The sequence below is a fragment of the Notechis scutatus genome, chromosome Z (assembly GCF_049901735.1).
Source record: "Notechis scutatus isolate UNSWTSFEM ecotype Mainland chromosome Z, rNotScu1.2, whole genome shotgun sequence".
Lineage (NCBI taxonomy): Eukaryota > Metazoa > Chordata > Lepidosauria > Squamata > Elapidae > Notechis > Notechis scutatus.
The window spans coordinates 138,581,234-138,596,008 of NC_142025.1; the positions used below are offsets into that span (position 1 = coordinate 138,581,234).

Sequence of the window (14,775 nt, forward strand, 5' to 3'; positions counted from 1 at the left end):
AGCAAAAACTCCCAGGTCAGCTTCTAGGGGCAGGGATCTCTTGTGAAAGAAATGATGAAACTGAATCCAACAGTATAAAGCTTATTAAATACATGTTAAGACAATATAGCAAATGTATGGATTATCATTACATTTTTAACATGTGCAAGTATAAAGGGAAACGCATGCTTTGCGGGGGAAACACCCTTGATTGACTTTAGATACTATATAGCTTGATTATGGAGTGTGGGAATGGCCTGTGTCCATGATCTTTAAAGTTACACTGAAGTCCTGGTGGCAAAAATGGAAGGCAATTGCTTTATGTTTAGTCACATAAGAGCAATTCCTTCGTCTCAATCTCTGCTTTCTTGAGAACTCTGAAGGACAACAGGCCAAGCCAGGTGTTGGACATAAAAGCAATGTGCTCATCCAACTGTATGTTTAACAATGGATTACTGAATAAATCACTATTACCTAGTTCATGCAAGCCACTGAACATCCTGTTTTTAAAGTCACAGTAGGTGATATAAGGCACCAAAATAAAAATTGGCATTGACATTTTGGTTCAGCACATTATATGAACAATAAAGTAGGTTAGAGTTAGGGTTATAAAGTGGGAACCGGCCACTTTTTAATTTTCTCTGTTCTTAGTTTATCTCCTATTAATTCTTCTCTATTTTATTTTCTTTATTTCTTCTCAAGAAATTTGAGTTAGCATATAAAACATTTGTCCTTCCTATATGCATAAGTGAGCTGTAAGTTAGTTAGTCTGGGAGAAGCTTCTAATCATCGCAAACTTTGTCTCTGTGGAGATTTTGATCCAATTCTCCCCTCAAGCCACCATATTATAATAGATCTATTCAATGAAAAGTTTTATTTATTCATTACTTTAGCTTCTAAATTGTTCCATATTCAAAGAAACTCAATAGCTTACAAATGACAGTATAAATTATACTATTAAAAAACCCAGTAACACAAACAACAAAGTCACGATGTGTCACCAGTTGGGTTACAAAATCTTCAAGCATTCCCAGACCCCTCTTTGAAAATCCACATTTTCATAGCTCTTTGAAAAGGTGCTCAGAGAATTCAGCTTGAGCCTTTATTTATCTTAATTGCAAACATTCCCACCTTTGGCATGGTATAAACTCGATATAAAGACCAGATGGGAGTTATTTAGTAAACAGATAACAGATAATCAGAGTTGGAAGGGACCTTGTAGGTCATCTAATCCAACCCCCCGCCCAAGCAGGAGACCCTACACCATTTCTGACAAATGGCAGTCCAATCTCTTCTTGAAAGTCTCAAGTGATGATGCTCCCACAACTTCTGAGGGCAAGCTGTTCCCTTGGCTGGCTAGTAGATTCCGCAGGCGGCTCATAATCTTTTTTCTGACCTTTGCAGACTGACCTGACCTTTGTGGGCTGCGTAGGAATGTTGGATCCCCCCCGCAAAGAAGTTTCAGGATCCATTGAACTGTGCCGTGAAGCTGGCATCCGCGTCATCATGATCACCGGCGACAACAAAGGTACCGCTATTGCCATCTGTCGCCGCATCGGCATCTTCAACGAAAATGAAGAAGTGACTGGCAAGGCCTACACTGGCCGGGAGTTTGACGATTTGCCCTCCGCTGAGCAACGAGAAGCCTGCCGAAGAGCTTGCTGCTTTGCACGGGTTGAGCCCACGCACAAATCAAAGATCGTGGAGTTCCTGCAGAGCTTCGATGAGATCACTGCTATGGTAAATAGATGGGAATATATGTGGGCAGGGAAGGAGTGGTGCAGTGGCCCAGCTCACAATCAGGAGGCTGATCCCAGGTGGAGGCAGATATTTCTCTTTCTGGGCACAATGAGACTATATTCAGCAGACTGTATCTGCTGAACAAAACTCTGCACTGTTGACAGGAAGGGCATCCGGCCATTAAATACTCTACTAACTCCCATTCCACTACACAATGGACTATGGGGTTGTTAAAAGATGATATGTGGGCAGGGAACTACCCCCACCATTAGCTCTGGATGACTGAATGGGCGCTAGAGAAATTCAATAGAGGTACTTCCTTGACAAAACCACAATTGGGTCCAGAACTTATGTTGTTAAGGTGGTTGTTAAGTGAGTTTTGCCTGATTTTACAACCTTTATTGCTGTGGTCGTTAAGTGAATTGCTGTGGTTGTTCAATGAATCGCATAGTCATCAAGCAAATCCTGCTTCCCCCATTGATTTTGCTTGTTGGAAGTTGCAAATGGTGATCATATGACCGCAGAATGCCACAACTGTAAATATATGCCCAAATTGTGAGCATGTGACCATGGGATGCTGCAACGGTCATAAGTGTGAAGACCAGTTGTAAATCACTATTTTCAGTGCTGTTGCTTTTTCAAATAGTTGCCCAAAGACTGGCTGTACATTGAGGACAACCTGTAAAAGTTATATGATTGTTTACATTTTTGTAGCCTGATGTTCATTAAAAAGAATAAAAGCCCATCTTTAGGGAACTTCTCTCTAGCAGAGTGTGTGCTGTTCAGATTGGATGCTGCAGAAATTTATTACTGTTTGGCGAACAAGGTAGCATCTCTTTTCATTTAAGCTATTTAGGGAAGAGACCTTTCTATGTTTCTCCCTTTTCACTAGTTTGATCTGCGGATTAATTAACAAAAGAGAACCATGTCTTATTCCTATACCAAACTTTTAAAAGACAGAGGCAAACCACTGGACACTCCAAAGAATTAGGAATCAAATCAAACTTAATTAAAATAAAATGTAAAATAAATGCTAAAATAATAAAGATAACCGAACCCTGTTTCTTTGAACCAGAGCTCTGAAGGGACATGGTGTAATTAGGAAGCATTAGGGAAACATTTCAGGAACTCACTTTAGGAGTTAATCATTTAAGATGTTTTTAATGGCTTCTTTTCCATTCTTTTCTGAAATGGAGGACCACCTCACGCCCCTCATCAAGGAGGGTTGTTCAGTTTTGGAACCGGGAGGTTTTCCAATATTTACTTCTTTATATCTCAGTTAACTCTCTATCTCCTTCCTCCCCTCCTGCCTCCTTTTGTCTCCTGATAGACTGGTGATGGTGTCAATGATGCCCCAGCTCTGAAGAAAGCCGAAATTGGAATTGCCATGGGCTCTGGCACTGCAGTGGCCAAAACTGCCTCTGAAATGGTGTTGGCTGATGATAACTTCTCCACTATTGTGGCTGCGGTGGAAGAAGGCCGGGCCATCTACAACAACATGAAACAATTCATTCGCTACCTCATCTCCTCAAACGTGGGTGAGGTTGTCTGGTAAGGGGCTTTGCATGCCGTCATCTGGCCAGCTTCAAAGCTAAACCAGGTTGTCCGGAAAACACTTTTGCAGAGGGACAAATCAATCCCAAGTAACTATGGTGGGGGAGATCTGTCCCCCCACAAATGAGGATGAGGATGACATCACATGTTCCTGCCTTCCAGAGATTTCTTTGATCTCATGCTTGTCTTTCTTTTCTGTATCTCCCCATTTCAGTATCTTCCTTACAGCCGCCCTCGGTCTCCCTGAAGCCTTGATCCCTGTACAGCTGCTGTGGGTGAACCTGGTGACTGATGGGCTTCCAGCCACTGCCTTGGGTTTTAACCCCCCTGATTTGGACATCATGAACAAGCCGCCCCGCAGCCCCAAGGAGCCCCTGATTAGCGGTTGGCTCTTCTTCCGCTACATGGCTATTGGAAGTAAGTGCTTTCCTCCCATAGCTGACGCCTTAGTCTAGCTTTGGACCTATATCATATATTTGGGCCAGGGGTGGGATGCTGCTGGTGTAACAACCAGTTCGGTGATCGCGCGCGCACACCCTGACATGCGCTGTATGTGCATGAACAGCAAAGAAAAATCCTTACCTGCTATGTTACTTCGGGGAAGTAACACAACTGAGGGGCAGCAATCCGCTTTTCCGCACTGATCAGCTGGGATGATAAAGGTCAGTTCAGCGCAGGGGCAGGCGGGTGGGCGGGCCCACATGATCACCGGAGCGAACCAGTTCTGTCCTAGCTGATCTTTGGAGCCAGAGGTTCACCTGAACCAGTCCAAACCGGCAGAATCCCACCCCTGATTTTGGCCCTATATTATAACTGTGAATTCAAGTCTGTTCCTTCATCCTTGTCTTATGTGACCTCAGCTCAGCAATCTGTATCATCTCCAAAACCCCAGGCAAGTACAAATCTTCTGCATGACCCAACCTGGTACAATTAGGCTATCTTTGGTTTATTCTTCAGTCAGTTGCATGTTGTTTATACTTATTATTATATGTTTGCAAACGTTAGGATACTGTAGGGCAAAATATGCATTCACCAGATAAATAATAGCAATAGCAGATTCATATACTGCTTCACAGGGCTTTGCAACCCTCTCTAAGTGGTTTACAGAATCAGCGTGTTGCCCCCAGCAATCTGGGTCCTCATTTTACCAACCTTGGAAGGCTGAATCAACCTTGAATCATTGAGGATCGAACTGCTGGCAGTGAGCTGAATTAGCCTCAGTACTGCATTCTAACTACTATGCCATCATGGCTCAAGGAAGAAACCAACCAAACCCTTTCATCCCAGTTTCTCAGCAATCATCCTTGAGGAGATACCCCCTTCTGCTATCACTGGCCTTTTCTTTGCTCACAATAGTTTTTCATTTTTGTTTTGCCTACAGTGTATGTTGGAGCAGCCACTGTTGGGGCTGCGGCCTGGTGGTTCATATATGCTGAGGATGGACCTGGAGTGTCTTACCATCAGTTGGTGAGTTTTGATTGCTCTAAGTCAGGGGTGTCAAACTGGATTTCTACGAGGCCTGGATCAGCATTCTCCTCTGAGGCTGGTGGTGTGGGGGGCAGCGTGAGGCATGGTGCGGCATGAGGGATGATGGATGATGGAGGGGGGCAGGATAGATGCCTCCTGAGGCACCCTGACAGCCAAAATGGGGTGCGAGGATCAGCACATGGCCCCCAAGCACCCCATTTTTACCCTTCATGGCCTCCTGCAGCACTCTGCTGGCCGAAAATGGCCAACGTGGCCCATTTTCGCCATGTTTTTCAACCATTTTTGGCCCGTTTGGGGGGCATTTTTGGCCTGTTTTTTGGCTTGCTTTGGACCCATTTTTGCCCCATTTTCCAGCCATTTTTGCCTCATTTTGGCCTGGCTTTCAGCCCAGTTTCAACCAGCAGAATGTTGCAGGAGGCCATGGAGGGTGAAAACGAGGTGCCCCCCCCCCATGGCCCGTTTTAGCTGCCAGAGGCACCACAGGCAACCCTTGATGTTTCCAGCTTGGCCCTGCGGGTCGGATTTAAGCACCTTGTGGGGCAGATCCTGCCCCTGGGCCTTGAGTTTGACACCCCTGCTCTAAGTTATGGGAGACAAGTATTGAATGAGGATTTTCTTAATTCGGAAAAGCCCTGTTCAGTTTTCATCTCACTTCCCCCCGTTCTTCTTTTCTTCTCCTAGTCCCATTTCATGCAATGTACAGATGAACACCCTTCCTTTGATGGCTTGGACTGTGACATCTTTGAGTCCTCTGTCCCCATGACTATGGCTTTGTCCGTCTTGGTCACCATTGAGATGTGCAATGCGCTCAACAGGTAAAGTGGAGGATGATGAAAGCCATGGTACTGCCTTGCACATTTTCACTAATATTTCTCCATGCATTGTTTTCCACTTTGTGCAAATCTTATGCTTTCTCCAGCTCTCCAAATTGTGCAAGATGATGGGGAAGGACAAATTAACTCTGTGAAGATAATTCAAAGGTCATGCCAACAAAAAATGAATATTGGAGATTCAGTTTTAATTTAGCTTTTTTAACAATGTGCATATATTTCAAGTTAACTTACATTTCATGCGAAACACCAGCCGCTGCAAATATGTAAGGCAAAATAACTTTTGCAGCAATATAGGGAACTAAAGAATATCTGAAAAATAACATTGTAAATCACCTATATCTCATCTATCATGGACCTTTCTTCACAATAGAAGAAAGGCAGCCTGCTGAAGCATGCCAAGGTTAATTAGCACAAAAGCATGCTCTCCCAGTTATTACAGCAGAACTACTGCCATGCTCCAAAGACAAGTACCCTTAATTTAAAACATCTACTTATTTGCATAATGAATTCATGTTTTATTGTTCAGGAGGGAGGGAAAAGAACAAGTGCCTCCAATCACTTGCTTTCCCATTCTGATCAAATGTTTTAAAGTCATAAAGTATTGATTTAAAATAAAGTCTGAGATTAATTGAATTTTGCATCCAAATTGCAATACTGTGTTCTAATTTGTCACAATCCTCAAATGAACCTATTTGTTAATTCCCAGGGCTGGGACCTTCCAAGTAGAGTTAAGAGATCTATCTATTTACCCTTTTGCTCAAAGGAAAGTTGCTCATTTCTCATATATCTCAATTTTGTTTTAGAGGACTTGTTGCTATATATTTGCACCGACTGGTTATTTAAGACTGGAAGCTCTCATTTCAAAAACAGGATGGAAATCATAACTTTGATTTAATTTCCCGTTTCTCTCTCCTACATAGCCTTTCAGAGAACCAGTCCTTGGTACGAATGCCTCCCTGGGTGAACATCTGGCTTCTGGGATCTATCTGCCTCTCCATGTCGCTGCATTTTGTCATCCTTTACGTTGATCCCCTGCCTGTAAGTAATGGTGCCCACATTTTTGATCAGTGAGAGCTGGGGGGATTTTACTTTAGGATTCAAAAGTAAAAAGAGGCCATGAAGTCTGGAGGGACACAAATAAAGCAAGACTTTTCTTCAGCTCTTTAAAGCAACTGTATCATTTCCAGGATCATGTGGCAAAGAGGACAGCTACATGACCAACATACCCAGTTGTTTTAGGGAATAGCAGATGGGTGCATATCAAAATTTTGCCTTCAAATCTGAGGCATGGCATAACCCAAATGGCTAGAAGACTGCACTCCCCTTCTTGCTGAATTCTACAGAATTCTACAGAAATCAAGAACAAGATTATGCAAATCCTTTGGAAAAAAAATACTTCCGAATGCACAGCAGTGTGTGCTAAATCCTCCCACCTACCCCAAATCATTCAAATAGTTGTTCTACTGTGCTTCTAACTGGAGAAGTCTTTTCCAGGCTTCTACAGCTGTTCCAGAAACTGTTTCTGGCTGCTTCTTCATGTGTGAATATGCACAGCCACCTCTGCTTGCTGGGAAACATAACAAGTGAAGCAGCTATGCAGGCAGGTATACTCACATGGAAACATCTAAGAGTAGCTTCTGAAAGCAGCACGCTCAATCTAGAAGAAACAGCTTCTTTCATGGCTTGAAAAGAGATGCTTCAAGTATTCTCCCATTCATTCCAGAATTCCTACATCAAAGGATTTATACAGTCCTACTTGCTTGGAATAACAAGTCCCATATATTAAATCCAATTTTTAATCAGGATTCAGCCAATTAGAATAGAATAGAATAACGGAAGGGTCCTTGGAGGTCCTCTAGTCCAACCCCCTGTTTAGGCAGGAAATCCTACACCACTTCAGACAAATGGTTATCCAACATCTTTCTAAAAACTTCCAGTGTTGGAGCATTTACAACTTCTGGAGGCAAGTTGGTCCACTGATTAATTGTTCTGACTGCCAGGAAATTTCTTCTTAGTTCTAAGTTGCTTCTCTCCTTGATTAGTTTCCACCACAATTATATTTAATGTAGCCTATCATTTTAGTACATAGCCTGACTATGAGTGGGAAGGTAGAAGAAAATACATATTTCTCTATTGATTTCTCCATTGTTGTTCTTGTGTTTTCCAGATGATCTTCAAACTGACACACTTGGACTTGCATCATTGGATCGTGGTGGTCAAGATATCCTTGCCCGTCATCTTTCTGGATGAATGTCTCAAATTCGTTGCCCGGAACTATCTGGAGCGTAAGCCTCCCTAACATACCTTATCTTCCCAGTCCTTTGCCTTTTCCTCCTTACCGGAAGTGGATTTCCCAGATGGAATCCATGAAAGCAAAATCATCAAGTTGGAGAAGATAAGAAATGGGATGTCCCCTCCCTTCTGATCTTTCTCTTTGTAATTATTTCCTGCCTTCCTCTGATATTTCCTCTTTAGTCTAGAATTCCCATCTGCAGTCATTCAGTGCAACAACACACCTTTAAATATAGGATTTGGTCCTTGGTCACTTGGGCTTCTTCCTAGGGAACTCCATGGAGCACATCAAGATGCATCTGATATCAGTTCTGATAAAGGCAATGGCAAAGTCCCTTTTATAAAGCTGTGGAGTTGCCTTTGGATCCTTGGTTTCACTTTTTTTAGATCTGAAGATAAAGTAGGTCTGGTGGACCAGGGGAAGCATTGACATAGATGCAAACTGTCTGTTTGTCTGTGGAGATTCTCAATTATCCAGGTCATGGTTGTCCCAAAAGTGCTTTTTCAAATGCAATGTCAGTTCTGAACCGAAGAAGCTTCTTGGGTGGGAAGAAAAATGTCTTCAATGAGAAATAAAGTCCAGTACCTTTTGAAAAAGCACCTCTGGGAGTTCTGTGTAATAAGATATAACAAAAGAGAGAAGAAACAGTTGTTTGCCTATCTTTTATTCTAAAGAGTTCTCCCTCATTTATGGGTTGCTAATCATTCATTCATTCATTCGTTTTACTTACTCATTCCACCAGACTAATAATATTCTCCTCCTCTTCTGAATGTCCTTCCTAATCTCTATTAACTCTGGCTTCTTTTATCCTTTCCATCCTATAGCATAAGCTCCTTCCCCCTCTATTCTCCTGTATCCTGCCTCCCAGGTATCTTACTGTACAACCACAATTGCATGCCTTGTTTGTTCTCTGGCAATTCTTTTATATCTGTCTGTTGATCTATGCAAAAAAAAAAAAAGGCAATATCTGTGCGGAGCTGGGAAAAATGTTTCTTTTTTGCTTGGACAGTCTCTTTGCTTCAACTGACATTGTCCAGGAAATCAGGGCCCAGCTACATAGGGGGAGAGAGCCTGCTTCATAGGACAAGAGACAGAAAATAGCAATAGCACTTATATAGCACTTCACAGTGCTTTTACAGCCCTCTCTAAGCAGTTTACAGAGTCAGCCTATTGCCCCCAACAATTTGGGTCCTCATTTTACCCACCTCAGAAGGAGGGAAGGCTGAGTCAACCTTGAGCCTGGTGGGATTCGAACTGCCAAATTGCAGGCAGCCAGCAGTCAGCAGAAGTAGCCTGCAGTACTGCACTCTAACCACTGAGCCACCACAGCTCTTAAATTCTCCCTGAAAGAGAATTATTCTAAGATTACCATTTCTTCATGAAATGTTTTAATGGTGGTAATCTGATTAGTGTAAGGTTCCATGTTGCACAAATTCAACTTCTTGTTGGGATGCAGGAATGGTCATGGCAACTTCAACAAACATCAACTATAAATATTATGTTTTGAATGCCCACAGAGCAGGCTGAATTTCCAAGTGGGGTTCAAATTTAGCATTTTTAAGATGGTGGGATTAACACGACTGCCAAGGAATCTTTGTATATCCACTTTAAAAGCTCCAAATATTTCAGAGAATATAGAACCATGTCTAATCCACTAATCTTCACAAAATAGGTTGGAGCCTAATCTAGCCAACCTCAGTGACTCTACCTTATAGTAGACGTAGGCAATGTGAACATAGGAAAATCAGAAAGTTTATCCTCATCCTTCTCTTCCTTCACCTTCTGCTTCATCCCCAGTGAAGCCTATGTACATAATATTGAATATAAAGGAATTAGTGACAAAGAGAGAAGGAGGAGGAAAGGTACAATAATAATCTGTTTTGCTGATTGGTTCCTATTTCAGTCCACTGAAATGTAAATGGTAGTTTGGTTCATATGCCAAGATACTCAAATCAGCAAAATTACAATCCCAAGCATTTCTTAGAAGACTGCTGAACCAGTGTATCTGTAATGTTGGTACAGAAAGTAGGGAAAATAACCTTGACAGAGATATACAAGGTTTATTATTAGGGCAAAAAGGGATGAAACATATTTTATGTTCACAAAAGACATAATATTCAGAAGCAGCCTAGACAGACCCCTCTTTAATTCACTGAACTGTAAGAAAAGAAGATACAACACAATCAGATTTGCAAGATTGACATCAGCACCACAAGGTAGAGTCCATCCAAGAAGTCAACTCCAGAGAAAGTGCGGGGGGTGGGGGAAATACCTTTACTAAGTTTGGCTATAATCACAGAATCTTGCAGGTCTGATTGTGCTATACCTTCTCTTTTTTATCATTCAGTAATTTAGGAATGTGTCTGAACCCCTTCCAGTATTTTTCTGTTGTGAACTTAAAACCTTTTTCACACACATCCCAATCACCCAGGTGATGGATCCTGTGTATTTCTATCAAAGACATTTTCCATACTCTCTACAGTTATTATATAAAAGACAGATAATTAGAGAGGGTCTGATTCTGAATATTATGTCTTTTGTAAACTTAAAATATGTTTCATCCTTTTCTGCCCCAGTAATGGATCATTCATATCTCTGTCAATGTTATTTTCCCTACTTTCTATAACAACACTGCAAGAGAAATTGGAACATTTTTACATTAAAACTGACTCCTATATGAATGGCCATCACCACCTCTTATGACTTCTGCAGTTCCTGTGTTGCAGAGGAAGCTCAGTAGGGGAAACAAATTACTTCTTAGGAAAACTTGCCTGATTTATTGATCCTTCCTTTGAGGAACATCTTAGAAATTTCTAAAAAAATCCTAGGGTAGTTTAGAGTTCAGTTTTGAAACCACTGAATAATTTCATAGGATCTTTTAAAAGAAAAAGACGGGGTAAATTTCAGTGAAAACCATTTTACATGTTAATTTTTTGGATTCTATGAACCCTAACTGCCACATTCCAAATTGTACTTCTGTTAGTCAGACTTTTTCTTACATTCCGCCTTTCCTGGCCATTCTTGGCCTTGGCGCCCTTTTAAAGATGCTTCTGACTTCATTGTGTTTGGTTCAATGAGAGGATAGTCTTGGACTGGCCTTTGTTTGCACAAAAGTCTTTTCTGCTTTCCACAGCCTTCCTGACTGTGCCTAGCTGTGCCTTTATTGCCCTTGTGTCATGCTTAGGCAAATGTCTGATTTAAGTCATTGCTTGGCCATACATTTGCTGGACAGCATAAAGGATGATGCTCCTTCTGTGGGCCTGCTGCTTTTGGTGTTGTCAGTTTCTTCTTAAGAGATGGGTGAGGATGCTTGGGCAAAGCTTTAGAGAAAATGATGTTCTGGGTTGGGTGAGCTTTTCTGTGCTGGGGTTAGCATGCATGAAACTAGGGCAATGAACATTCCCAGGTCTGTTGATTTCTCCCTAAGGCTCCAAGGCCACAAATGCTTCATAGGAAGCAAGTTCAACTCAGTGTGTAAAATTAGTTCTTAGTCGGTAGAATTATTTGGGGCTTAATTATAATGCAATATATTATATCTGTCTATAATGTAATATATTATATCTATCATCTATCATCTATCTATCTGTCTATCTGTCTATCTATCTATCTATCTATCTATCTATCTATCTATCTATCTATCTATCTATCTATCTATCTAGTGATCTAGCTATCTAGCTATCTAGCTATTGGTATCGATCTACTGGTATCGATCTACTGGTATCTATCTATCTATCTATCTATCTATCTATCTATCTATCTATCTATCTATCTATCTATCTATCCATCCATCCATCCATCCATCCATCCATCCATCTCCATTCATGCATCCATGCATTCATCCACTCACATACCTCCATCATTAGAAGAGCTCAGCAATACCCAGCATAGTCCATAATAAAATACCAGAACATTATATAAATAATTAGCAAAATTTACAGTAATCAACATTACTGCTGGAACAGCATACAAAAATATTAATCCACATGATAACAGCACCCCCTTTAAACGATAAAAAAAATCCCCAGAAAAGCTTCATTTTTGTTAACATCTAAAAAGCTATTTTATAGTTTGTCTCATTTTCTAAACATAACACTGGGCACAGCATTATAGATTTTATTTTATTCCCGTATTAAGACAACACAAGGGGCAGTTTTCTCCAACTTAGTGAGATGTCTGTAATATTTCAACATATTTATTTAAACCATTCGCTAAATTCCATGACAGAAATCATCAGAAATGGAAGATGTTAAGTATCCGCACGAACCATTTAAAAATTGTATAGGAAATGAGAATTAAAAATATACAGTAGGCATAAACATTTCTCAAAAAGTATTGGGAGGGAAAGAAAGTGCTTGAAGAAAGAAATTCATAAAGTGAGACACTGCACTTTAAAAACTACCCTCAACAAATTGCAAGGAGTACACATTCTTTATTGTGATGATTGGAAGTAATACTCAAGTAATGGAGTATGGGCCCATGGGATTTGGTATGCCTTCTCCAATTAGAAAGAGTGGCTTTCCCCAACAGGATGGAGAAAACACATGTGGCTACTAGGTTATGAGATTATATCTCTGATAATCAGCTGAAGGCACAAAGGTTTATAGAGATAGAAAAAGGCAGCAGAAACAAGAATAGCTATTTGCTAGACTGCCACTTGCTAATGGAAAAGTGAGGAGAATCCCATTAGGCCTCCAACCCAATCACAGACCAATTTTTCCAGGAAATAGTTCTAGGTTATTTATCTTGCTTTCAGCGGATGCGAGGAGGGGTGGGGTCTTGGGGTCTTCATTCCCTGCACTTTATTCTTTATTTTCTTCCTCCCTTTTTACAGAGAATTTAGAAGGAAAGAAGTGAACCTTTGAGTCGTCATGGAAATAACCACATCGTTTCCCCCCAGTCGTCAAGATCTGCCCATTTCCCAAACCCCACTGTCTTGTCTTCCGCCCTGCCTCTGCTTCTCTGTCCCTCTGTTATTTAATAGTGTCACTCTTTATCCCCTCTGCTAGTGGGATTGCTAGTGTGGGCCACAGTGCTGGCATTTGCCATGCCACGTTCCCTGCCAGCTGCTTCTCTACCCAACCCACGAACCTCACCAGCGACTCGGTTTCTGTACATTTTGAACCACCTGCCTGTCCTTGCCTTCGCACACGCAAGCTCACACACGCACATATGCACCCATACCGTCCCAAGTGCTTTCCACATTAGTGACCACACTATGTTTGTTTCCCCCTCCCCCCCTTCTTCTCATGACTAGAACCCACCTCAAGCCCAGGACTGGATTTTTTAATGCACACATAAAAAGAAGGAAACATTTTGTTAGGAAAAACAAACAAATGAAACTCCTCAACTTGGAGGAAATGAAGAGATTCTTCTAGCTGCTTATTTATTGATATTAAAGAATAAACTCTTAACTGTATTAAAGATTTCCAGCTATTCTCTTATTGTTGTGCCTCACAGGGGAATGGACAGAGAGACTGATATTCTTCTAACGCAATACATAGGTAGTCCTCAACTTATGACCACAAAATTTCTGTTGCTAAGTAAGACAGTTGTTAAGTGAATTTTGCCCCATTTGACAACCTTTCTTGACACAGTTGTTAAGTAAATCACTGCTGCTATTAGTAACAGGATTGTTAAGTGAATCTGGCTTCCCAATTGACTTTGCTTGTCAGAAGGTTGCAAAAAGGGATCACATGACCCTGGGACACTATAACCGTCATAAATATGAGTCGGTTGCCAAGCCTCTGTAATTTTGATCACATGACCAAGGGATGATGCAACGGTTGTAAATGTGAAAAATGGTCATAAGCAGGGGTGGGATTCAATTTTTTTAAACAACTGGTTCTGTGGGCGTGGCTTAGTTGGTGGGTTTGGCTGGGTGGTAATGTGATTGGCTGGGCGTGGCCAACTCAACATCACTCACATTGAGGCACGCATCTCCTTGCCTGGCCTCTCATGACTGTGGGGATGCTGCAACAGTTGTAAGTGTGAAAAATGGTCATGTCACTTTTTTCAGTGCCATTGGAACTTTAAATGGTCACTCCACACAAGCAAAGTACCAGCAAAGGAGGGGAAAAAAACTCTAGAGATGTTCCTGAGACAGGAAGTCTAGTCCTGCCAAGAATGTAATAAGGGTTAACAGAGAGGCAGTTTTTGTAAGCAACACCAGAATGTTTCCTTCCTGCCTTCCTTACAGGATTAGGCCAGTAATTTCTTCTAACAACCGGTTCTCTGAATTGCTTAGAATGTTAACAACAGGTTCCAGCGAATAGGTGCAAACCTGCAGAACCCCACCCCTGGTCATAAGTCACTTACAACAAATGATTGTAAGTCTAGGAACTACCTGTATATGAAACTACTAATCTGAAACTGGCTGGGATGACATTTCAAGTAAATAATTTATTTAACATGACCTATGGGATATATCATAATTGGCTGGGCTTGTGTGGCACTCTATCAGACACACACATTCACACCCACACTCACAGACGCACAGACACACACACACACCCTTTAGAACCCTCCAAGTATCTCAATTTCATAAATTCTCTAGTTAAACACAGCCATTATGGTCTAATTGGCAAAGTTCCATCCAGGACAGAAAATTCTTGAAACTAAAGTCCAAATATAAGGAACTAGTTGAAAAATTCTGAACTAGATGGTCCCCAGGGAAAATAGCAGCACTAAACCATAAATCATAATCAAAACCCAACATTATCACAAAGTACATTGGGTGAATTAGCCCACAGCACTATAGTACAGTAAGCAGTGTATATTTTTCCCTCCATACAACAATTCTGCATTTTTTTTATTGCACAGTGTGCAGAAATTTAATATTTTCTTCATATACAAAGGTACTGAATTTTCCTTATTTGCAGCCACAGTTGT

At 41.3% G+C, this 14,775-nt stretch overlaps 1 protein-coding gene across 2 annotated transcripts in view; it reads left to right on the forward strand.

Annotated features, from left to right (window-relative positions):
• ATP2A1 (ATPase sarcoplasmic/endoplasmic reticulum Ca2+ transporting 1) overlaps positions 1-13,308 on the forward strand; it is a 37,179-nt gene extending 23,871 nt beyond the window's left edge. Inside the window, exons 15-23 of one of the 2 annotated variants that reach the window (XM_026677518.2) lie at positions 1,384-1,719; positions 3,050-3,270; positions 3,488-3,690; positions 4,655-4,740; positions 5,443-5,576; positions 6,515-6,632; positions 7,762-7,879; positions 8,712-8,755; positions 12,719-13,308. In XM_026677518.2, the coding sequence (XP_026533303.1) occupies positions 1,384-1,719; positions 3,050-3,270; positions 3,488-3,690; positions 4,655-4,740; positions 5,443-5,576; positions 6,515-6,632; positions 7,762-7,879; positions 8,712-8,716 (1,221 nt within the window). In that variant the 3' untranslated portion in view covers positions 8,717-8,755; positions 12,719-13,308. The remainder of the gene's footprint in view (positions 1-1,383; positions 1,720-3,049; positions 3,271-3,487; positions 3,691-4,654; positions 4,741-5,442; positions 5,577-6,514; positions 6,633-7,761; positions 7,880-8,711; positions 8,756-12,718) is intronic. The other variant, XM_026677517.2, reaches the window with a different exon arrangement.
• The last annotated feature ends 1,467 nt before the right edge of the window (positions 13,309-14,775 follow it).